At 36.6% G+C, this 26513-nt stretch overlaps 1 protein-coding gene across 1 annotated transcript in view; it reads right to left on the reverse strand.

Annotated features, from left to right (window-relative positions):
• Window positions 1-460: 460 nt before the first annotated feature.
• Window positions 461-26513, reverse strand: part of NDFIP2 (Nedd4 family interacting protein 2) — an 86226-nt gene continuing 60173 nt past the window's right edge. Inside the window, exons 5-8 of the mRNA XM_051850574.2 lie at window positions 12295-12419; window positions 7073-7139; window positions 4049-4154; window positions 461-1990 (exon numbers count right to left, since the gene is read on the reverse strand). Coding sequence (XP_051706534.1) covers window positions 4051-4154; window positions 7073-7139; window positions 12295-12419 — 296 coding nt within the window. The 3' untranslated portion in view covers window positions 461-1990; window positions 4049-4050. The remainder of the gene's footprint in view (window positions 1991-4048; window positions 4155-7072; window positions 7140-12294; window positions 12420-26513) is intronic.

A 26513-nucleotide genomic window follows, 5' to 3' on the forward strand; every position in this document is an offset into this window, starting at 1 on the left:
ATAACTATAATTACAGAGGATAACATGCACACTTGAACCTTACAGATTTTGGAAGACAATCAAAATAAAAGGTGAAGTTTTGATGCTGGGTCAAAGGAGACTCATCAATATTCAAAAACAAAGTATGAATACCATAAACTACAATGAAATTTTAATGAGTTTGATAGCTGAGCTTCCTAGTAATTTAAAACTATCATGTATCAAAGGCTAATTTCATCTAAAAATTATTAAAATTATATAGGACTATGGGATATAAATGATACAGAAGAGATCCAGCATGAGTTTGTATACATATTAATACAATCTAATTATTTCTAAATTAGGCAACTAAATTGAATACTTTGCTTTCTTTACCTCATATAATTGTTTTACTTAAAGGGGTGTAACCTAGATACTTTGATAATAAAAATTCTATGCAGGTAGTAAATTGAATGAGGCAAACAAAAAATAGGAGGCTCAATTAGCAAAACAAAACAGTGATTTATTTATTTAAGACAATGAAAAAATTAGAAAAAACACAGAAATACAAGAGGTTATAAAGCATAGTAAATTTTATTTTTTTCAGAAATGGAAAAATGCCCCTGAATAATCAGATATACCCTTTAGTAGTAGTCAGTGTCTAAAAATAATCAATTTAATATGTTCTATATAGCTGTATCAAATGATTTTTAATTTAAAAGTGATATTCCCATCATTTTAAATGCTGGCATTTTAAAGCAAAGATATAATGGAAAAGAAAAACAGGTGAGACATAAAATGACTTGCAAGATGTGAAATGTAGCTTATAAGTGTAAAGCAGATTCCAGTTGTAATAATGGTTACACACTCTTATCACAAACACACGCACACACACAAACACACCCTACATCCAAATATTCCAGTCATATTTCCCTAACTTAAAAATGAGTATCTCACATATCTCAACTGAAACTGTTTTTACAAATTAATCCTACAATCATAAAGCAAGAAACTATTAATAGAATGGGATTTTTTTTTTGCTAAGCTTAACAAATTAAATATTTAAAAAAATTATTACAATGATATTGAAAGACAATTTTATTGGCTTTTTAAAAGACAAAAGCAAATGAGAACATCTTACTTGGAAAATTAATTTTTAAAATTATCTTAAAGGAAATAAATATAACATCTATTACAATCTCTTTCTGAAAGAATCTCTAAGATGGGCAATCCTAAAAATGAAGTTTCTTATTTGAAAATTCCTAAAACTAGTATGTCCCTTTAAACATTCTTTTAATAGAGGACATTTGGTAAAGCCACATTTTCTTAAAATTTTTCCTAAAAGAAATTCTATCTTTAATACTCAAAGTTTCTATATATATTTAGTTTACTTAATTTAAAATTAATAAAAAGATATCTAGACACAATTTCTAAGAAAACAAGGCAGAGTGTAATTTATGTGTGGTTATTTACAGAAAAAAATTTCCAAATAATATCATATTTAAAAATCTGACAAATTCTTTCTAATAATCAGCACTGCAGGTTTCAATAAACTTTATGTATAACAACAGAATGCTTCATGTGTAGAATTACTAGATGAATCTAAGAGCCAGAAACTAAAGCAAATGACATGGTTAATAATTTCATTTTTATTATCCTAAATGTCAGGTCAGAAGTCAATGGCATTTACATGCTGGAAGACTGTCAATCACTCAACTCTTTCAATTGTATCAAACACTGATTAACCAAATGTGACTGGATTTTACTGCTACAACTTTATGGTTTCTTTCAAGTATATGCAAAATTTTATATGGGCACATACGCAAATGTGCAAAACAAATGAAATACAAATATTTAAAGAATGAACAGAACTGGCTTTTAAGCACAAACCACCTGCCATTCAATTTTGAAGCTCTATCTTTTCTTCACTAATTTGTCTTCTGCTTTTAATAGTCTTCTATTTAAGTTGTAGGTTTACAGATGATCTTGCAATTTCACATTGGTAGAGAAGGGAATGTCAGATTGATGCAGTCTAGGAACAAATAAAGAATTAATTTTAAAATGTATTAAACTGCATTTATCTGAGTCTTTGTATAATAAAAATCCATTTTACAGCAACATTACATCAAGTATACTGTTCTTTTGAAAGATAACACAAACAAGTACTACATATCAGAATACATTCTAAATTGTAAAGCTTTTGGAAAAAACACTTATCTAGAAAATGTTTTTAAGACTCCCCCAACTGAATACAAGATAACCAGACTTACAACTCACAGAGCACCATTCAAATTAGTAAAATTACTCTGCCTTTTATCTGACTGTTAAGATTGACAAACTCCTCATGTCACTGTTTCCAAAGATATTTTACTGGTCAGAAGAAAATGTAACATCTGGGGAGAGAGATCTTAATGGAACATTTTTAAAAATATATTATTTATTTATTTGAGGGGTAGAGTTACAGAGAAAGACAGAGAGAGACAGAGAAAAAGGTCTTCCATCCACTGGTTCACTCCCCAAATGGCCCCAATGGCCAAAGCTGAGCTGATCCAAGGCCAGGAGCTTCTTTCCGGTCTGCCACATGAGTGCCGGTACCCAAACATTTGGGCCATCTTCCACTGCTTTCCCAGGCCATAAGCAGAGAGGTGGATTGAAGTAGGACAGCCAGGACACAAACCGATGGCCATATGAGAGAGATGCTGGCGCCTCAGGCAGAGGCTTAGCCTACTATGCCACAGCGCAGGCCCCTTAATAGAACATTTTAAATGAAACTTCAATATGATCCTGAAACACATCTGTACTCACTGTTCTCTTCAGCAGAAATAGAACCTTACGTGTACCTCACGTAATTTATTAGTAAGATTTAAGCAAACAAATCACGAATTTTATATACATATAATATATATATTAATAAACAGTCCCTCAGTACCCAAGAGAGATTGGTTTTCCAGGACCTTACCTCCCACCCAACTGACACCAAAATCTAAGGATGTTCAAATCCTTTATATAAAATTGTGCAGTACTAGGCACACCCTTTCATGTACTTTAAAAAATCATGTCTACATTATTTATAATGCCTAATACAATACAAATGCCATACAAATAGTTGTTATACCTTATTGCTTAGGAATAATGACAAGAAAAACATCTACATGTTCAATGAGGATGCAACAAGGATAGGCATAACTATTTAGTACACGATCTGGGGTAGGCAGAATTCACAAACATAGCCAGCCAACTGCATTTGCTTATGGTAACCTTTAAATACTTTAACTTGTAGTCCCACATTCAGAAGCGAAGTATTTTAGTGGATATTTTGCTTAAGGAGCTCAAACACTTTAAAAGTTTAAATCATGTATAACTATGAAGTATATGGTACATGTTTTAAACAATAGGACAGGTAGTACAGACATGAAGTTTTCTTTATGTGAAGAATTTACTGGCTACACGATAAAGAAAGGCTGTTAGTATATATACAATCTCTATAAGCTCACTGAAAACTAGTAAGGCAAGCTCTACACATCTCTCTATGCTCTTATTTACTCCAGTTGCAGCCTTCATTGTTGACACAACTTAAAAAAAAAAAAAAAAAAAAGTACAGCTGTTCTTTTCTTTGCACTTTTATTCCTTGATCCTGATTTCCAAAATGACTGCATGACAAACTGTTTTCCAATCACAGATTTGCTTTTTGTTGTCTTTTGTCACCAGATGCCTATACGGATTTCACACTGTTTATGCAAAATGTCCAGGTCTTCTGTGTAAGTACTTTGTCATGTTTTGTTTCTCAAACCTTCAAATTTTATGCTATTCACTACGTTGTACACATCCTGTGGTCAATGTTTAAAGCAAGCTTAAAAGGTCTGATTTAAGGATCCAGTTACATATTAAAAGAAAATTAAGATTTATGACATTCAATTTAAAAATATCTAAGTCATCTAAAAGGATCTACAGCTTACTATTAACAGTTTAAAATATATATTAAATTTGTTGACTGACTGAAAAGTTTGAGTACACATTAAACATTTAATAAGTAACTGGTAAATCTGAAAATGTAAAGGAAATAAGCAACTGATATATTCATATTTCTTACCTCTATAATAGGAAGAAATATCTTGTTCTATGAGCAGCTGCCATACTTTCAGACATGTTTCTAACTTTTAGATAATTAACAAATCCTCTGAAGAAAAGAAGCAGGCCTGAGAAAGTTGAAATAATACAGATATATTATGTTCTTACATAGAAAGGAGTCACGATAAACTTAAAATAGACAATTATACTCATTATCCTTTTGGCTCTAAGGACTTTAATCTGCAGGACTCCATATACTCCATAATAATATTACTCTGTAATAATAGCTCCATCATTAGGAAATTTAACAAAATTTTACTGCCACCCCCATTCTTTCAATGTGTTAAGCTTAAATGTATCAAAATTAATGCAAAGCAAATTCAACTATGAAAATTCAGAATTATGTAAAAGTTTATTTCTTTAAATAGTGAACTTACTCATAAATTTTAACTGATTCTCATAGAAAGTTCCATTTTATAGCAAGTTTTTCAATTAATATAACTGAGCAAACTAAGACATATTTAGTTACATAAAGTATAATATATACATATAGTTTTTAATAAACAATAAGCCTATCTAGCAATATCAAGTGCCTGTCATCTCTAAAATCAGTATTTGATGATATACACATTATGTACATATTTTTAATTGTGAGTTTTTATTTTCAAGTAATAATAAAAACTGTGATAAATCTTAAGAAAAGTCAGGAAAAAAGATCTGGGAGGCAGTAACTCCAGTGATTTTTGATTTGGGATACATCTTAAATCTATCTCAGGTTTTCCCTTTGTAAAATAATATTTTGGCCGGCGCTGCGGCTCACTAGGCTAATCCTCCGCCTAGCGGCACCGGCACACCGGGTTCTAGTCCCGGTCGGGGCGCTGGATTCTGTCCCGGTTGCCCCTCTTCCAGGCCAGCTCTCTGCTGTGGCCAGGGAGTGCAGTGGAGGATGGCCCAAGTGCTTGGGCCCTGCACCCCATGGGAGACCAGGAAAAGCACCTGGCTCCTGGCTCCTGCCATCGGATCAGCGCGGTGCGCCGGCCGCAGCGCGCTGGCCACTGCGGCCATTGGAGGGTGAACCAACAGCAAAAGGAAGACCTTTCTCTCTGTCTCTCTCTCTCACTGTCCACTCTGCCTGTCAAAAAAAAAAAAAATATTTTAAAGTAATAACTATTTATATCACATATATCTTTAATAATTAAAAAAGCAATACCTGTGAGAAGCTTCAAAGCTTCAGATAAGTAATATTAGAGAAGTATAGAAACATTACCATTATTATGATAAGCCTTTGAAATATTTAAGAATATAATTCTTAGGGAAACATTTATTAACTCCAGTAAATTCATATTTAGGAAATGGTACGGGAAAAGTACAAAACCGAATACAGCAGATATGTATATATGCAATTTCATTCACCAGGAAGAAAAAAGGTCTGTGAATTTAAAATAAAAAATCCCAAACTAAATTTGTAATTTTAAAACAGTAATCAAAGCATATAAGAAAGCATATTTGTAATAAATTGGAGAAGACAGACAGATGAGCTATACAAATAATGACTTATACAAGGGGTATAAATTTCAGCTAAATTCAATTCCATATGCTTCCCATATCCAACTCCCTCCATTTGTGATTTCCTCTCTTTGAATTCCACCCTTATGCCCCTTGCAGATGCTGCTCAAAGATAATGGTATTGTTATCCAAATGTGAAAGTATTTTTGAAAAATGCAAACCAAAATTATTTGTGAGATCCCCTCTTTTGTCTATGAAGCTGCTGTTTCTAAGACACATTTTGTTCTGCTCAGGCATTTTCTAAAATAAACCAATTTATATCTGAAAACCAGTCACTGAGTTATTGTTTCAGCATTTTACAATGTGCAATATTCTTTTGCATATGTGTGAGAACAACATTTTTATCAGTGATTAAATTTTCACATTCTCATACAATGATAGATATCACTCTGAGAGAGAACAGGACTTCTGCAGTCTACTCTGCCCCACAATTACCTTCCTAAAATTCTTCTAACTTGTTAATAATAAATTCAAGCAAATACACTCCTTTAACGTGCTGTCTTAACAGACTTTGTAAGTTCTGCACTTTTAGGTAAGAAACTCAGTCAATAACACAAAATTCAGGTAAAACTGGCCTAACCTTATTTAAATCTGATTCCCCAACAAAGTCTCACTAGAGTAACTTCACTAACTAGAAAAAGACTGCTGTGAGCTAACCAACCACCAAAAATTTGCTTCCAAAAAGACCCTAAAGATCCAACAGCATGACTAAATAAAAATTCAAGGGGAAGACTGCCACCTACTGAAATGCTATTATTTTCTAGTTACAATTATTTTCTAACAAAAATGTGATCATTTAAATCTAGGTAGAAACATAACATATTCTTTGTGTCAGTAAATATATTTGAAATGTGGATTAAAGTGATAAAAGTCATTTTAAAGTGAACTTAATTATCAACCTTCTAAAGTGCAAAACACAAGGGAACAGAAACTAAAAATCAATAAAATTCATCAGTATTAGTAAAAAGACATACTTTGTAAGAATACAACTCAATAGAAATATGGTACTCAAAATGTATGAAACTTTTCCTTATGCCTGAATGATTAATAATTAAAGCAGGGCCCATTTCAAAAGCACAATGTTTCCATGATCTAAAAATAAGAGAATAAATGGAATATCCAAATTGTTCTATTCTCAAATTTTCTGAAATAATTGAAATAAATTTTGCATGTATATTTTCCAAGATAACTGTTGAAGGCAATTTTTTTCTTAATTATGTTGGAATTTTCAAAATTCAATTAACCACTGAATGTTTAAATAGATAATTTCTGGATTTTCAATGTAAAAAATCTGAAGTGATAAACAGAATTATTTGAAAAGCTGAAATAAGTGTTTGAATGAGAGAATTTTACAATGGAAAAATTATTTCCACATAAGTTACAACATAATTTATTTACATCCCACAATTCTACGAAATATCAAAGTTAAACTAAATGCATATTAGTTAAACTAAAATGCAGTAAAAAAATATGAACTTACCAAGTACAAGGAATATCCACCAAAGCCAATATTGTCCATTGAAATATCCAGTAAAATAATCAGAAAACTATGGAGTGAACATAAATATATTAACTTTAGACATCTAAATTTGAAATTCATAGGTTACCCCCAATTTCAGAATGACTTATCTCAAATACATTATAAACCTTGAAAACAGCACAAAAGAAGAAATAAAACAAAACATACTTAAAAGACATACAGTAATGAGATACATACAAGGGAAATCTTCAGAAAGCTCATGGAAAATGCATATATGGAAAAACTATGCATGGATTTAAAAAAAAAATCTGTGCCAAAATAAACATCTTTCAATGCTATTTTCCATGAACTTTTTGAAGTACCCTCGAATATAATTCGAGAAAATATCCCTTATGAATAATTAGCAAACATGTAAAATAGTTGAGACACAAAAAAAATCATTTTCAAACTGCAAGAAAGAAAATACTGTATATCTGAATCAGTTTTTACTAAGGAGTTCAAATGTCAGTCCTTTTTTCATAATCTCTCAAAGCCACAACTACTATTCCAAACACACTACAGCAACCTGCTGCTTCAGATATTAACACCAAAAGACACATTAGTTTAATCTTATCAGATAGGGATGTTCTGCTGACCTCTAGAAAGAAGAGCTTTTGACCTTCCGTACACCCCCTACTGTTAATCACTTCGAAAAACACTAGGCATATAAAGACCCCCAACTAATCGATCTTTTTATTTTTCAAACTAAATGCTCTAGCATTCAGTTCCCAACAGTGAGCAGAGAACAGCTAAATGAACCTTGAAGAGGCATTTCAACAGTTCTTACTAGTGGCCATGATAGACAGTTTCATATTCTTTGTGATGTGGGAACATGAACAGGGAGACGGAAGGCAGGGTTTGATAACACCAGACACAGGTATGTTTTCTTGATTACATCAGACTTCAATGATTTACAAAGGTTTTTTAAAAATCAATCAGATTTCTTCAGTTACTTATTTTTTCCCTATTACTCTTTTGTTCCTAAACAACGCCCCCAAATAATTATTTTTAAAAGCATTTAATATAACCTACTCTAAAACTACTTAAAATCATCTTTTGTTTTACCTACTCTGTCTTTAATGGTCCCCAAACTAATCTAACAAAAACTGATCTTATTAAGCACAGATTTGCCCTCGAATCTGAAAGTATTTAAAAGTGCAATTTGACTTTCAACTCTGACTTTAAAATAAACAATCTTTTAAAAAACAGCTTAAAAATCCTACAGTTTTGTTAATATAAAAATGCTTCAAAACAGTAAATAATATTATCATTTAGGAATTATTATCAAGTACAGATAACTAAATATGTTTTTAAGAATTTTTCTCAGGAAGTTTTTTTTCCCCCAGAAACTTTTTATTTAAGGAATACAAACTTCATGCATTTCATTTGGGATCATAGTGATTCTTCCCATCATACCTGCCCTACTACCTATATTCTCACCCTTCTTTCTCCTCCCTCTCCTATTCCCATTCTTATTTTTAATAAGATCTATTTTCAATTAACTTTATACACATGATTGACTGAACTAAGAGTTCAACTAACAGTATTAAAAAAAAAAAAGAGCTGTTCAAAGTCATTGCATTTCAAAGTGTCGATTTCAGGGAAATGTTTTCTATTAATAAACCAGAATTTAAATCCTCAGCTTAACAGCTATGACATTTCAAAGATTTAAAATTTTGAAGTACTATTAGAGGTAAATCTCATATTCCTATACCTTTAAAATATGTTCAATGTAGGGAAAACCTGAAAATTGGGAAACTATTGCTTATAAAATAGGAAAGTACTTGGCTAGTTTTTAATCAAGTGATTAATAACTATAAACAAAATCAAGAACAGAGATATCCTTCTCCAAAAACACTAAGCTCTTTATCATTTAGTCCCAAATGAAGGATATATGATGTACCTTTAAGTCAAAGAAAGAACCACTATGTAAAAAGGATAAAGAAATAAGCTTCTGGATTCACTACTGAATGATCAAAAATGTTTTCAAATACTAAAATCATAGGGCTAAGTTGTTTTCTTTATTAATCAGTAAATTTGTCATGTTGATTGGTCAATCACAGGCTACAGAAATCAAATTTTGGAAAATAAGTTACTCAACATTAACACCTAGTTTTATTTTTATTAATACAACAGTGGTGTTCTACAGTTTACTGCTATCTTCTTTCAAACAGAATATCAGTTTTTCATAAAACACATACGCATTTTTAACAAACAATAAAAACACCAAAAGCTTTAGATAGAAGTAATATCAGAATCCTGCGCTGAAGATATTTATACAAGATATGAGGTTCATAGCAGCTCAGGGGGAAAAAAAAGGAAGGCAGCAGCATGATTTATAAATTACTTACTGTCTAATGAAAGGAATCCCAGGCTTTTAGGAGAAAACCTTTCAGCACTAACCTCTAAGAGAAATTTATTGCTTGGTACATTATAATAAAAGTCAAAGTACAGTGTAACAGAGGCAGTACAGAGTGAGCACAGGCATTGAATTGAGACTCACTTGGCTCACTTGGTTAATCCTCCACCTGTGGCGCCAGCATTCCATATGGGCGCCGAGTTCTAGTCCCAATTGCTCCTCTTCCAGTCCAGCTCTCAGCTGTGGCCCAGGAGGGCAGTGGAGTATGGCCCAAGTACTTGGGTCCCTGCACCCACATGGGAGACTAGGAGGAAGCAACTGGCTCCTTATTCGGATCAGCGCAACGCTGGCCATAGCGGCCATTTGGGGAGTGAACCAACAGAAGGAGGCCCTTTCTCTCTGTCTCTCTCTCTTCACTGTCTATAACTCTACCTGTCAAATTAAAAAAAAAAAAGCCTAAGGCAAATCCTAATCTACATATAAACCATGGGACCTTGGCCAAATTATTAGATTCTTTATATTCTTAGCTTTATTATCAATAAAAATGGCTGGATTATCTCTAGCATCAGAGACATAGACAGGGTTAAACAATTTGGTGTTTGTAACAAGTTATGTCTAGAACACAGGAAATAATAAGTGAATGGCAGCCACTGTTATCTCATACAAAAGGTTTTTAATTTCTTCTTTATTCTCAAGACACACTAAACCTAATAATATCAACCTCAACTCAACAAAGTTATTTCAAGTGGATACCAAACAGTTCTGGTGATCAAACTTGACCCTAGTTTGTACACCCTTCAAAACTGTAAGGAAGTCAAGTCATAATTTAAATTTCTCAGGCCGGCGCCGCGGCTCACTAGGCTAATCCTCCGCCTAGCGGCGCCGGCACACCGGGTTCTAGTCCCGGTTGGGGCGCCGGATTCTGTCCCGGTTGCCCCTCTTCCAGGCCAGCCCTCTGCTGTGGCCAGGGAGTGCAGTGGAGGATGGCCCAAGTGCTTGGGCCCTGCACCCCATGGGAGACCAGGAAAAGCACCTGGCTCCTGGCTCCTGCCATCGGATCAGCGCGGTGCGCCGGCCGCGGCAGCCATTGGAGGGTGAACCAACGGCAAAGGAAGACCTTTCTGTCTCTCTCACTGTCCACTCTCCTGTCAAAAAAAAAAAAAAAAAAAAAGAAAGAAAGAAAGAAAAAAAAATTCTCATCTTATCTCATTAACCAGCGCTAATTAGAAGATAATCTTATCAGTTTCTCAACCTGGTGTTCTACTGAGAAAATTAGGTTCTAATATTTTAAAGGAGTAAGTTATATTTAATGCATTAACCCCTTTCTACCTATCTAGAACAATACTAGCAATTTACCAAACTTCAGGAAAATTAAGAAAATCTTCAGGGCTAATGTTATGGTGTAGCAAGTAAAGCCGCCACCTGCAACATGGGCATCCCATATGAGTGCCAGTTTATGTCCCAGCTGCTCCACTTCCAATCCAGATCTCTAACAATAGCCTGGGAAACCAGAGGAACATAGTCTAAGTGCTTGGGCCCCTGTACCATATGGAATATCTGGATGAAGCTCCTGGCTCCTGGTCCCCACCTGGACCAGCCCTGGCCATTGTGGCCATTAGGGGTGGGGTGTGGGAGGAACCAGCAGATGGAGAATATTTCTCTCTCAAATAAATAAATACATTTTCAAAAACAAATAGATAAAAATAGTCCTAAAATCATTGTAAGTGTTCTGTGATTTAGATGAGAAATCTTATTTGAATAATAGTAATTAATTCTATTAGTATCATAAGCAAGATTGAGTAGATGCATCTAATACATACTCTTTTGAGGTTTCTCCAGTAATAACTTCAGCAAGGGCAAGGATTGTGACTTTATCTCTGTATGTTCTGTAACACCTAGCAATACATGCTGTGGTAAACACACAAGACATCTTTAAAAAAAAAAAAAAAAAAAAAAAAAAAAAAAAACCAAGAAACTGCCAGAAGACATGAATCAGATTTTAATCCTTTTAAAAGAAACTGGTCTTGAGGCCAGCGCTGTGGCATAGTGGGTGAAGCTGCCACCTGCAGTGTTAGCATCCCATATGGGTGCTGGTTCAAGTCCCGTCTGTTCCACTTCTGATCCAGCTCTCTGCTGGGGCCTAGGAAAGTGTGGGAGATGGCCCAAGTCCTTGGGACCCTGCACCTGCATGGGAGACCTGGAGGAGGCTCCAGACTTTGGCTTTGGATCAGCCCAGCTCCAGCTGTTGTGGCCATTTGAAAGTTTACCACTCTCTCTACCTCTGCCTCTGCCTCTCTGTAACTTTGCCTTTTAAATAAAATAAGTAAATCTTAAAAAAAAAAAAACACTTGTTCACAAGTATCAACCAAGAATCAACTGACTAATCCAGAACCTATAATCTGGTCTGAAATAAAACAGGATCCAGGAAGATTACTGAAACCCTGGGAAGCTATAAAGTGAATGTTAAAATAATGAAGATATGCATAAGTATTAATATTTTTGTAATGGACTTTTTAATCAATTTACTAATATAGGTGCATTACCAAAATGTCTGAAGCATTTAAGAGAAGCTGACATATTAGACCTGTGATTCTAATGATTTCGGAATTGGTGCTCATTAAATTAGAAATCAATGTTTAAAGAAATATTTCTATAACTTATGTATTTTACTCAATAAATATATAATAGCATTTAAAATGTGTGAGCAACTTTTCAGAAGCCTTGAATTAATTAATTAAAAGTATACATTTATGAATCCACACAGGGGATTTCGTATCATTTCATTTTAGAGATAATTAGAGATACAGGCTATCAAGACACTTACCCTGACAATAAGGATCCATTTGATCAATGAAAGGCCAAATCCACAGATAGCACCATACCTCCCAGCTATGGTATTAGTGATACAGAAGGATAAACAAAATCCAAGCCAGTTGAAAATAAATGCCACTAAAAGCAACAGAAACAATTATTTTTAAGGACTATAATTTAGAAACAAATTAACATGGACATGGACACAGTATTAAAAAAACAGTTAAGCATGATTTCTTGTCAGTTTAGTCAACAGGAATCAACCCCTTAAGGCTTATACAGTGGCTTTAACTGCATTTTTAAAACATTTTAAAAACAAGTAACAGGGCCGGCGCCGCGGCTCAATAGGCTAATCCTCCGCCCTGTGGCGCCGGCACGCCGGGTTCTAGTCCCGGTTGGGGCGCGGGATTCTGTCCCGGTTGCCCCTCTTCCAGGCCAGCTCTCTGCTGTGGCCAGGGAGTGCAGTGGAGGATGGCCCAAAATGCTTGGGCCCTGCACCCGCATGGAAGACCAGGAGAAGCACCTGGCTCCTGGCTTCGGATCAGTGTGATGCACCAGCCACAACGCGCCAGCCACAGGGTGAACCAACAGCAAAAGGAAGACCTTTCTCTCTGTCTCTCTCTCTCTAACTGTCCACTCTGCCTGTCAAAGATAAAAAAAAAAAAAAAAAAAAAAGTAACAAAGTAGTTCCTATGTAAATCCAACAAGAAGTACAGAGTAAGATGTTAACCAACAAAACTGGCTTTTAAAGGTAAAACAGAATAATAAAATATAATACTTCACAGGTATTTTACAGGCTTCTTAAGGTATAGTTATAATTCCTAGATGTTCCTCTTCTGATTCACTTAAAGTATCTAATTTCATCCAGACTATATAAAAACATAGTTTACGGAACAAGTTATCAAAGTCTTATTTTTCAAAATGTGTGATGTTCAGATAACTCCTTTAAGAACCATAACTTTGGGGCCAGCACTGTGGTGTAGCCGGTGAGACTACCACCTGCGATGCTGGCATCTCATATGGGTGCTGGTTCAAGTCCTGGCTGCTCCACTTCCAATCCGGCTCCTTGCTAATGTGCATGGGAAGGCAGCGATGGATGGTCCAAGTGCTTGGGCCCCTGCACCCACGTGATAGACCCAGAGGAAGCTCCTGGCTCCTGACTTCAGTAAGGTCCTGCCCTGACTGTTGCAGCCATTTGGGGAGTGAATCAGTGGATGGAAGATCTCTCTATCTCTCTGTCTCTCCCCTGCTCTCTACAACTCTGCCTTTCAAATAAATTTTTTTAAAAAAAGTAACTTTTTCTCTCTTGTGTATAATTAAGTGCTCAAAATAATTTACTAAAAAAATTTTCCACATCATAATCATAGGGAAACACAATTTAAAATCACAACGAGATACCATTACACAATTATGCAAATGTTTAAAAATAACAGAAACTGTCAATACAGATTGCTGGTATGACACAGAGCAAGAGGAATTCTCTCAATTCCTGCTAGTGGGCATGCAAAATGGTTACAGCCACGTTAGAAGACATCTTGACAATTTCTTACAAATCACAATTCATGCTTCAAAACACTCTTATAATTCATCTTAAGGTTATACATTAATTTCTTTTTAATTATGTTTCCCTGAAGTTTAAAATGAGAATAATGCAAGTGCTTACTAATTTTTACAAGAGCTTGCTCAGGGGAATATCTACACATTATACAAATGGTTAAACTCCTATTTCAAAAAAAAATTTTAGATAGAGTCTATTAAATCTTAAAGTACTGGAGTTCAAGGTCATTTTCATAGACTATCAATTGTCCAGTGAACCAAAATTTAATTTATAGTGAATAACTAAAAAATTAATAGATTATATTTCACTCTCTTAAAAAACTTCTTAAGAATAAGATAAAAGATATTCAGGTTAGCCATATAGGAGACATTCTGCAGTAATACTTTAGAAAAGTATGAAAAACAAAAATACTATCAGGGGATACATACAATTCTACATTTTCTAAACAAGAATATACAGTTATTTTTAAAATATTTTTCTTCAAAATTATCTTACTTGATTTAAGTGTAAAGTGTTTTAGAGTTATCTGAGGTAAAAATGAAATAGGATACTGAAAAAAATGAAAAGCTTAAACCAATACAATCTTTAATCAGAATATTCTTATTGGCATTCACTTTATTTTTATTTGTACAAATTATATACCTGAACTAAGTTACAAATCACATTCCAGAAGTCATTTTCTAGCCCTCCCCCTCTTTTTCATTAATAGTAACTACTAGATAAATTTAAAAAGCCTGGGAAAATGGGCGGGAGGGAGGGGAAGCCCCACTTTGTTTCTAAATCTGTATATATGAAATATATAAAACCTGTATAACTTAAATAAAACTTAAAAATTAAGTAAAACAAACATAGTTTTTTTTTACATAATATACCTCTTGTAATCATCTAAAAGACAGGTACTATATGTATCTATTACCATAAATATTAATTTTTACCCTGATGAAAGAAAACAAGGATATATTGTATATGAAATTTAAAACCTGGAGAAATGAGGTACAGAAAGTAAGTAAATAATGAATATTGCATATAAGATTTTGAAATAACAAAAATATTTGGAAAGTAAATTTATGGTATGATTAATAAAAATTACTAAAGAGAAAATCCAAAACCAAAAACAAAAACAAAGAACCATGGGAAAATGGAGTTGCAATTTTAAGGATACCCACTAGATGGTAGTAATTGCAAATAAATCTAGGATTATCGAAGCAAATAAGCTCTAGGCTTACAGTCATATCAGGAAATAAAGGAGAAAATATAACTTTACAATAATACTGCTGAACATTTACAGAATAGGAAACATAAAAATATGAGATATAGAAACAATGCAGTATAAATTCATTAAAATAAATAATAATTTTGAAATATTTTTTAAATTTATCTTTAAGGAATACAAATTTAATAAGTACAACTTTAGGAATATAGTCATTCTTCCCACCACACCCGCCCTCCCACCCACATTCCCACCCTTCCTCCTCATCCTCCCTCTCCCATTCCCAGTCCCATTCTCCATTAAGATTCATTTTCAATTAACTTTGTACACAGAAGACCAACTCTGTACTAAGTAAAGAATTCAACAATTTGCATGCACAGGCACATACACACACAGAGGGACACACACACACACAAATTGTTTCAGTACTAGTTTTTTTAATTTTTTTTTTAATTTTTTTTTTAATTTTTTATTTTTTGACAGGCAGAGTGGACAGTGAGAGAGAGAAACAGAGAGAAAGGTCTTCCTTTGCCGTTGGTTCACCCTCCAATGGCCACCGCGGCCGGCACGCTGCGGCCGGCGCACCGCGCTGATCCGATGGCAGGAGCCAGGAGCCAGGTGCTTTTCCTGGTCTCCCATGGGGTGCAGGGCCCAAGCACCTGGGCCATCCTCCACTGCACTCCCTGGCCACAGCAGAGGGCTGGCCTGGAAGAGGGGCAACCGGGACAGAATCCGGCGCCCCGACCGGGACTAGAACCCGGTGTGCTGGCGCCGCTAGGCGGAGGATTAGCCTAGTGAGCCACGGCGCCGGCCCTCAGTACTAGTTTTACAGTTAACTCTCATAATACAATTCACTGAGGACACAGGTCCTGCATGGGAAGTAAGTGCACAGTGATTCCTGTCATTAATTTAACAATTAACACTCTTATGTATGCTGTCAGTGATCACCCGAGGCTCTTGACATGAGCTGCCTAGGCTATGGAAGCCTTTTGAAAAAGTCTATGAACTCTGTCATTATTTGGACAAGACCATAAGCATAGTGGAAGTTCTTTCCTCCCTTTAGAGAAGAATACAGCCTTCTCTGATGGCCACTTCTTTCCACTGGGGTCTCACTCACAGAGATCCTTCATATAGAACAGTTTTTGTCACAGTGTCTTGGCTTTCCATGCCTGAAATGCTCTCACGGGCTTTTCAGCCAGACTAGGAAGCCTTAAAGGGCTGATTCTGAGTCAAAGTGTTACTTAAAACAATTGTCATTCTATGAGTCTGCTGTGTGGACTGCTTCCCATGTTGGAACATTCTCTCCTTTTTAATTCTATCTATTATTATTACTAGGCACTTGGTCCTATTTATATGACCACTTTCACACTTAATCCTATCTATATGTTCACTTTAACACTAAATATGATCACTTTACCAAATAAGATGGCATTTCTACCATCAAGCTTAATGGGACTTGGAGTCCCATGACAAGTTTTTAACTGTACCCTTAGAAGTAAGTCCATAGGAATGTATGCAGAACTATACATATTTACAATTATAAACTTCTTTCTCCCTCTCTTATTCCCGCTCTTATTTTTTACTTAGATCTATTTTCAATTGACTTTATACTACTATGATTAACACTATGTTAAGTAAAGAGTTCAACAAATAGTATGAAGAGAAAAATAAAACAAAAACAAAAACAAAAACAAAACTGTTCTTCAACAGTCAAGACAGGGGCAGTTCAAGTTATCCCTTCTTGAAGGGTCAATTTCACTTCTACAGATTTCATTTTAGGTGCTTTATTAGTTCTCACAGATCAGGGAGAACACATGGTATTTGTCCCTTTGGGACTGGCTTATTTCACTAAGTATGATGTTTTCCAGATTGATCCATTTTGTTACAAATGACCAGCTTTTTTTTTTAACTTGCACTCCATAGAATACATATCCCATTTCTTATCCCATTTCTTTATCCCATATCACAATTTCCATATCCCAATTTCTTTATCCAGTCTTCAGTTGATGGGTATTTAGGTTGATTCCATGTCATAGCTATTGTGAATTAAGCTGCAATAAACGTGGAGGTGCAGATAACTCTTTTGCTTACTGATTTCATTTCCCTTGGGTAAATTCCCTGGAGTGGGATGGCTGGCTCAAACGGTAGGTCTATATTCAGATATTTGAGGTATCTCCATACTGTCTTTCATAGTGATTTTACCATTTTACATTCCCACCAACAGTGGATTAGGGTAACTTTTTCCCCACATCCTTGACAGCATTTGTTGTTTGTTGTTTCTTTATGAAAGCCATTCTAACTAGGGTGAGGTGAAACCTCACTGTGGTTTTGATTTGCATTTCCCTGATGGCTAGTGATCCTGAGCATTTTTTCATGTGTCTGCTGGCCATTTGCATTTCCTCTTTTGAAAAATGTCTGGACTACTGGGTTCCAAGATGATGGAGTAGGGCGGGAGCTTAGTGCTATATCCCAGAAGAAGACAGTTTCAAAAAAGTGTAGAGAGTGTACTCTCAGGGAAGAGTTAGGGAGAAAACAGCAAAAGAAACTCTACTGAAATTAAGGGACATGGTAGACCTATGTGTAGAGCGTGGGCACCCATGAATTGGAACTCCAGCAGCCAAGAGCCTATGCACCAGCACTGGAAAGTGAGGTGAGGTAAGACCAGACTGCAACAGCCTAAGCAATGGTGAAAAAGTTGCAGGAAGAGCCTAGAGGAAACCCAGCTTGCAGCCCCATGGGGGAAAGTGTACCAGCCAAACTAGAGAAGAAAAAAAAAACAAACAAAAAGATGGGACAGACACATTTCTCTCTCCTGGGTCACTTTACAACAGCGACCTGTAAAACAAGGTAATAGAGCAGGTGCCATTTTGGACATCTGTAACAGTTGCACCAGCTCATGTCTGTGCCTAGCAACCAACTGAGCAGAGACTCCTGACTCTGGTGGGGAGAAATAACAGGGGGCTAGGAGCTTGTGACTGTGTGAAGCTTCTGAATCAGGATTGTGAAAAAAAACTATGTGTGGGAGGGCTCACAGTGCAGCTGAGATTTCGAGTGGTCTCAGTGGGAGATGCCACAAGCATGGGGGTTCCTGGTTACCTGGTGAGACACACTGCTGGGGAATATGAACTTAAACTGAGGACTGCACGGATCCTTTGTGTAGTCCTTGGGACAGAGTGAACAACTATTATACCCACTGGCACTAGTGCTCAGGAACTGGTTTCCATTGAGGAGAAGAGCTCAGCTGAGCAGAATAAACCTCCCTTCTGATTATAAGAGAGAGAGAGAGAGAGAGAGAGAGAGATTGATTGATTGATTTACTGTGCCAAACCTGGCTGTATCACTGTAGGCATGCCCTTAGCCCTGGAGAACTGAACAGAGCTCTCTGGCCACACCCACTACAAGCTCCTTGAGAGTCACTGAAAGCAGACATTCCACCTATCAACAGAGTCACAGTACAACAATAAAAGCCACCACAGCTTAAAAAAAAAAAAAAAGGAAAAAGAGAAAAAGAAAAAACCAACAAGTATCTCCACAAATGCCAAACAACAAACACACCAATCCAAAAAACAAGAATAAGAAAGAAAACATGACGCCCCAAAATAACACAACACTTCAGATTGTGAAGATGATGATATAGAAAAAATGCAGGAAATGGAATTCAAAAAACTGATCATAGTATTACACAGAAGTAATCAAAAGCAAATGCAAGAACTACTGAAATCCATATAGGACATGAAAGAAAATTTCTCCTATGAAATTGAGATCTTAAAGAGAAATCAAAATGAAATGAAGAATTCAATAGAACAAATTAAAAATGCAGTGGAGAGCCTTAACAACAGAATCAGTGAAGCAGAAGAAACAATATTGGACTTAGAGACAAAGCACAGGAAACTATACAGTCAAACCAAAGACAAGAAGAAGAAATTAGAAAATTAAAAAACACTACTGGGAATCTACAGGATACTATAAAAAAAAATGGGTTCTAGGAGTTCCTGAAGGCATGGAGAGAGAAAAAATATTAGAAGGCCTTTTCAGTGAAATAAAAGCAGAAAACTTTCCTAGTTTGGAGAAAGAAAGGGACATCCAAGTACAAGAAGCACAAAGAACTCCCAATGGACATGACCAGAAAAGACCCTCATCACGACACATTGTAATCAAATTCACCACAATAAAACATAGAGAAGATTCTGAAATGTGCACAGGATAACAGATTACTTTCAGAGGCTCTCCAATTAGACTCACAGCAGACTTATCAGAAACCCCAAAGCTAGGAGAGAATGGCGAGATATAGTCTGAGTCTTAAGAGAAAATAACTGTCATCCCAAAATATTATAAGGTCTCATTTATGACTGAAGGTGAAATTAAAACCTTCCAGAACAAACAGAAATTGAAAGAATTTATCACCACTCTTCCAGCCCTACAAAAGATGCTAAAAGATGTGTTACACACAGAACCACAGAAACATGGTCATCACTATGCAAGAAGGTAAAGGAAGAAAATCTCTCAATAAAAGAACAAAGGAAATTCAAAGTATAAATTAGAAATATGTTTGGAAAAATGGTAGGGCAATGTCATTACTTATCAATAGTCACCTTGAATGTAAATGGCCTCAACTCCCCAGTTAAAAGACACAGACTGGCTGAATGAATTAAAAAAAAACAAAACCCACCTATTTGCTGCCTACAAGAAACACATCCCACCAACAAAACTGCACACAAAGTGAAAGGATGGTAAAAGATATCCCATGCCAACAGAAATCAAAAAAGAGCTGGTGTAGCCATCTTATTATTATTAGACAAAATAGATTTTAACACAAGAACAGTTTAAAAAAGAAAAAAAGCCGGGTACTACATAATGATTTAGGGATCAATGCAACAGGAAGATCTAACTATTTAAACGTATATGTGGGGCCAGCACTACAGCACAGTGGGTTAAAGCTGCACCCTGCAATGCTGGCATCCCATATGGATGCCAGTTCCAGTCCTGGCTGCTCCTCTTCTGATCCAACTCTCTGCTATGGCCTGGGAAAGCAGCAGAAGACAGCCCAAGTCCTTGGGCCCCTGCACCCACATGGGAGACCTGGAAGAAGTTCCTGGCTCCTGGCTTCGGATCAGCTCAGCTCTGGCCATTATGGTCATTTGGGGAGTGAACCAGCGGAATGGAAGACCTCTCTCTCTTTCTGGTTCTACCTCTCTCTGTAACTCTTTCAAATAAATAAAATTCTTAAAAAAAAAAAAAAAAAAAAAAAGCATAGGCCGGCGCCGCGGCTCAACAGGCTAATCCTCTGCGTAGCGGTGCTGGCACACCGGGTTCTAGTCCCGGTCGGGGCGCCGGATTCTGTCCCGGTTGCCCCTCTTCCAGGCCAGCTCTCTGCTGTGGCCAGGGAGTGCAGTGGAGGATGGCCCAGGTGCTTGGGCCCTGCACCCCATGGGAGACCAGGATAGCACCTGGCTCCTGCCTTTGGATTGGCGCGGTGCGCCGGCTGCAGCGTGCCGGCCGCGGTGGCCATTGGAGGGTGAACCAATGGCAAAGGAAGACCTTTCTCTCTGTCTCTCTCAGTGTCCACTCTGCCTGGTTAAAAAAAAAAAAAAAAAAAAAAAAAAAAAAAAAAAAAAAAAAAAAAAGCATATGCACCTAATTACAGGGCACCTGGCTATTTAAAAGAAATGTTAAGGGATTTTAGGGAGACTTAGACTGCAATACAAAGTATTGGAGGACTTCAATACTCCATTTTCAGTAATGGACAGATCAACCAGACAGAAAATCAACAAAGAAACAGCAGATTTAATTGACACTACAGGCCAAATGAAACTAACAGATATTTACAGAGTTTTTCACCCTACAGTTGCAAAATAACACATTCTTCTCACCAGTGTATGGAACTTTATCTAGGATTTCCATAAAGCAAGTCTCAGCAAATTCAAAAAAATCAAAATTGTATCAAGCATCTTCTCAGACCAAAATGGAATGAATCTGGAAATCTGCAACTCAGGAATTTCTAAAGCATATGCAAACACATGGAGACTGAACAACATGCTCCTGAATGAACAGTGGGTCATAGAAGAAATCAAAAGAGAAATAAAAAAATTTCTGGAAACAAATGAAGATGACAACACAACATATCAAAACTTATGGGTTACAGCAAGAGCAGTGTTAAGAGGAAAGTTTATAGCAATTAGTGCCTACATCAAGAAATTGGAAAAGCACCAAATAAATGACCTATCAATGCAACTCAAGGATCTAGAAAAACAATAGCAAACCATATCCAAAACAAGTAGAAGAAATCAACAAAATTGGGTCCGGCGCCGCGGCTCACTAGGCTAATCCTCCGCCTAGCGGCGCCAGCACACTGGGTTCTAGTCCCGGTCGGGGCGCCGGATTCTGTCCCCGTTGCCCCTCTTCCAGGCCAGCTCTCTGCTGTGGCCAGGGAGTGCAGTGGAGGATGGCCCAAGTGCTTGGGTCCTGCACCCCATGGGAGACCAGGAAAAGCACCTGGCTCCTGGCTCCTGCCATCGGATCAGCGCGGTGCGCCGGCCGCAGCACGCCGGCCGCGGCAGCCATTGGAGGGTGAACCAACGGCAAAGGAAGACCTTTCTCTCTGTTTCTCTCTCTCACTGTCCACTCTGCCTGTCAAAAAATAAAAAAATAAATAAATAAAATAAAAAAAAATAAAATAAAATAAAAAAACAAAATTGAATCCAAAGAAAAACAAAAAAATCAGCAAAATGAAGAGCTGATTTTTTTGAAAAACATAAACAAAATTGACCCATTGGCCCAACCAAAAAAAAAAAAAAAAGAAGAAGAAGAGAGAAGACCCAAATCAATAAAATTACAGATGAAAAAGGAAATGTAACAACCAACACCACAGAAATAAAAAGAACCATGAGAAACTACTACAAAGAGCTGTATACCAACAAAATGGGAAACCTAGAAGAAATGGATAGATCCCTGGACACATATAACCTACCTAAATTGACCCATGAAGACATGAAAAACCTAAACATACCCATAACTAAGATGGAAACTAAATCAGCAATAAACACCCTCCCAATAAAGAAAGCCCAGGACAGGATGGCTTCACTGCTGAATTCTACCAGACATTTAAAGAGCAAACTCCAATTCTTCTCAAGTTATTCAAAAACAATGGAAAGAAAGGGAATCTTCCCAAATTCTTTCTACGAAGCCAGCATCACCTTAATTCCTAAACCTGAAAAAGATGCAACAGAGAAAGACAATACAGACCAATTTCCCTGATGAACATAGATGCAAAAATCCACAACAAAATTCTAGCCAACTGAATCCAATAACACTTTAGAAAGATCATTCCAAACGAGGAAATCCAAATGGCCAGCAGACACATGAAAAGATGTTCAGGATCACTGGCTGTCAGGGAAATGCAAATCAAAACCACAGTGAGGTTTCACTTTACCCCAGTCAGAATGGCTTTCATACAGAAACAACAAATGCTGGGAAGGATGTGGGGAAAAAGTTACCCTAATCCACTGCTGGTGGGAATGCAAACTGGTAAAGCCACTATGGAGACAGTTTGGAGGTACCTCAGAAATCTGAATCTAGTCCTACCATAGGACCCAGCAACCAACTCCTCAGAATTTACCTAAGAGAAATTGGCAAATAAAAGAGCTATCTGTACCTCCATGTTTACTGCAACTCAATTCACAATAGTTAAGACATGGAATCAACCTAAATGCCCAACAACAGAACACTGGATAAAGAAATTATGGGATGTGTACTCTACGGAATACTACACAGCAGTAAAAAAAAAAAAAGAAGAAGAAGAAAGAAAGAAACCCAGTCATTTGTAACAAAATGAATGAATCTGAATAACATCATACTTAGTGAAATAAGTCAGTTCCAAAGGGACAAATACCATATGTTCTCCCTAATCTGTAACAACTAACTGAGCACCTAAAAGGAAACCTGTAGAAGTGAAACTGACACTATGAGAAGCAATGACTTGATCGGAACAGCTTATTATTTTATTTTTTTTACTATTTTCTTTTTCTACTTAATACCATTGGTAGAACTCTTCACTGAAAACAGAATTATTCATAGGTGCTTAAATCTAATTGAAAATTGATCCTAGTAAAAAATAAGAGTGGGAATAAGAAAAGGTGGAGACGCACAGTTCGACACATGTGCCCAAGGACTTACCCCTAATGGTAAAGCTAAAAATTTGCCATGGGACTCCAAATCCCATTAAGCTTGGTGGTAGCCATCTTAACTAATTAAAGTGATCATTTTAAGTGTGTAACTGATCATATAGTTAGGAATAAGTGTCAAAGGGATCACATAAACAAGACCAAGTGTCTGATAATAACAATAGAATGATCCATCATGGGAAGCAGGCCACACAGCAGATTCATAGAATGGCAAATGCCCTCAACAGCACTCTGGCCTCAGAATCAGCCCTTTAGGCATTCAGATCTGGCTAAAAACCCCATGCAAGCATTTCAGGCATGGAAAGCCAAGACACTGTGCAAAAACTGACCTACATGAAGGATCTCTGTGAGTGAGATCCCAGTGGAAAGAAGGGGCCATCAAAGAAGGAGGTACTTTTCTCTGAAGGAAAGAGAGAACTTCCACTTTGTTTATGGCCCTATCTAAATACTGATGGAGTTTGTGGACTCAAAAGGCTTCCATAGCCTAGGCAGCTCATGACAAGAGCCTTGGGTGATCACTGATATCATAAATAAGAGTGTCGCTGGCGCCGCAGCTCACTAGGCTAATCCTCCACCTAGCGGCGCCGGCACACCGAGTTCTAGTCCCGGTGGGGTGCCAGATTCTGTCCTGGTTGCCCCTCTTCCAGGCCAGCTCTCTGCTGTGGCCAGGGAATGCAGTGGAGGATGGCCCAAGTGCTTGGGCCCTGCACCCCAGGGAGACCAGGAGAAGCACCTGGCTCCTGCCATAGGATCAGCGCGGTGCGCCGGCCGCAGCGGCCATTGGAGGGTCAACCAATGGCAAAGGAAGACCTTTCTCTCTCTCTCTCTCTCTCTCTCACTGTCCACTCTGCCTGTCAAAAATAAAAATAAAAAAAATAAATAAGAGTGTCAATTGTTAAATCAACCACAGGAGTCACTGGGCACTTGCTACCCATTACCCATGTAGAAGCTCTGTACTTAATGAGTTATACTATGAGAATTAACTGTAAAACTTGTCTTCAAATAGTACTTTATATTTTGTGTATCTGTGTGGGTGCAAACTGTTGAAATTTTACTTAGTATAGAGTTAGTCTGTATATAAAGATAATTAAAAATGAATCTTAATGAAGAATGGGATGGGAGAAGAAGTAAGAGGTAGGATGGGAGTAGGGGTAGGAAGGCAGGTATGGGGGGGAAGAACTGCTATATTCCAAAAGTTGTACTTTTGAAATTTATATTTATTAAATAAAAACTTTCAGAACAAAAAAGAAAAAATGTCTGTTTAAGTCCTTGGCCCATTTCTTAACTGGATTGTTTGTTTTGTTGTTGTGGAGTTTCTTGATATCTTTATAGATTCTGGTTATTAATCCTTTATCAGTTGTAGTAGTTCCCAAATAATTTCTCCCATTCTGTTGGTTGCCTCTTCACTTTCCTGACTGTTTCTTTTGCCATACAGAAACTTCTCAATTTGATGTAATTCCATTTTTAAATTTTGCCTTTGACAGCCTTTGCCTCTGGGTGTTTTCCAAATATTAATATTAATATACTATCATTGGTCAAAAATAAATTCATCTAGTGTGTCTAAGTTATCATACATACATAACACTTCAATCAGTGAAATGTTTAAAATCTAAAAATAAAATTAAAAAGGAAGATGGGTATAAGTAAAATACAGAAATGGAGAAAGAACTAAGCTCTAAGTCAAATAATTAGATGGTGTCAAATAATGTTTTTATTCCTGAGAAACAGATTTTTTTAATGAAAGTAGTAAAATCAATTTAATTCTTTTAAAAGACATAACCATTCAAAGAATGAATGGTTAAGTTATTCTTTATTGTAAACAAAATATGTGGGTAGTTTAAAGGATAATATAAAGGATTACCTCATGAACTAAAATTATGATTAAAAACTAAGGTTCACTAGATTAACAGCATTTTTAACCAGAGTCCATTTTTTTTTTTCATTGCACCTAAAATATCCAAGTAGAAATTAGGACTAAAACCAGGGGCCAGCATTGTGATTCACTTGGTTAATCCTCCGCCTGCAGCACCGGCATCCCATATGGGTGCCGGGTTCTAGTCCCGGTTGCTCCTCTTCCAGTCCAGCTCTCTGCTGTGGCCCAGGAAGGCAGTGGAGGATGGCCCAAGTGCTTGAGCCTCTGCACCCACATGGGAGATCAGGAGGAGGCACCTGGCTCCTGGCTTTGTATCAGCATAGCTCCGGCCATAGCGGCCATTTGTGGGGTGAACCAATGGAAGAAAGACCTTTCTCTCTCTCTCTCTCTCTCACTGTCTAACTCTATCTGTCAAATAAAAAAAAAATACTAAAACCAATTTAAGATTTAAATATTGCATATACACTAATTAGTTGATAACCTGAATATAATTTAGTTAATCTGAGAAAAAATATGTAGCTGCCTACCCTTCTTTCCTGACTCCATTGCTTTTCTTCAGCAGATGAAATAAAGGAAGAAACCATCTCAGGATGGAGGTTAAATAGTCTTCCAGACTCTAAAGTAATTCAATGTACAAGTATTTATTTTCTAATTTTAAAGTGGAATATGGCAATTCAAGTATTTCTTTATTTTTTTTTCTCTCTCTCCTCTTTCTCTTTCTCTCTCTCTCTCCTTCTCTCTTTGAGAGACAGATTCAGACAGACAGATGTCCACAATGGCCTGGACTGGGACAAAGTTGGAAGCTGGGAACACAATCAAGGTCTCCAAATGTGGGTGGCAGGAACTCAACTACTTGAGCCAACATTGCTGACCTCCAAGGTCTGAATTGGCAGGAAGTTGGAGACAGGAGCAGGAGTCAGATACTGAACCCAGGTACTCCAAAGGCAGATACATATGTCTTAACTGCTAGGCTAACTGTCCATCTTTGATGTGACACTTTAACTGCTTCAGTTTTATCAAATAAACCCTTTTAGTTAAAGTATGAAAGCTTAACCACTGATATAGGTTGAGAGCAGAAATCAGCTATATTATGGTCTAATAAGTTTATTTCAATGAATATTGAGTTTCTCCCACTGGTTTTAGCAATTTACAGTTTATTGAGTGCCTCAATATTATTTCATGAGTTTACTACATAACAAACCCTGTGTTAGGAATTAAAGTAATGAGGATTATGACAGTTTTCTCTCACAGAGCTTACATCTACTTTGTAAGTCAAATATTTATTATGAGTTCCTCAAGCTGTTAAAAACATAAGTTAGGTTTTTGATCTTGTAACTAATCCCCTAAGATTTATATGTTCAGACCTTCATGTCTCCAAGAGCCACTGTCCAGTTGCCAAGAATATTCCCTT

Source organism: Oryctolagus cuniculus, chromosome 9 (assembly GCF_964237555.1).
Source record: "Oryctolagus cuniculus chromosome 9, mOryCun1.1, whole genome shotgun sequence".
In the NCBI taxonomy this organism is placed as follows: domain Eukaryota; kingdom Metazoa; phylum Chordata; class Mammalia; order Lagomorpha; family Leporidae; genus Oryctolagus; species Oryctolagus cuniculus.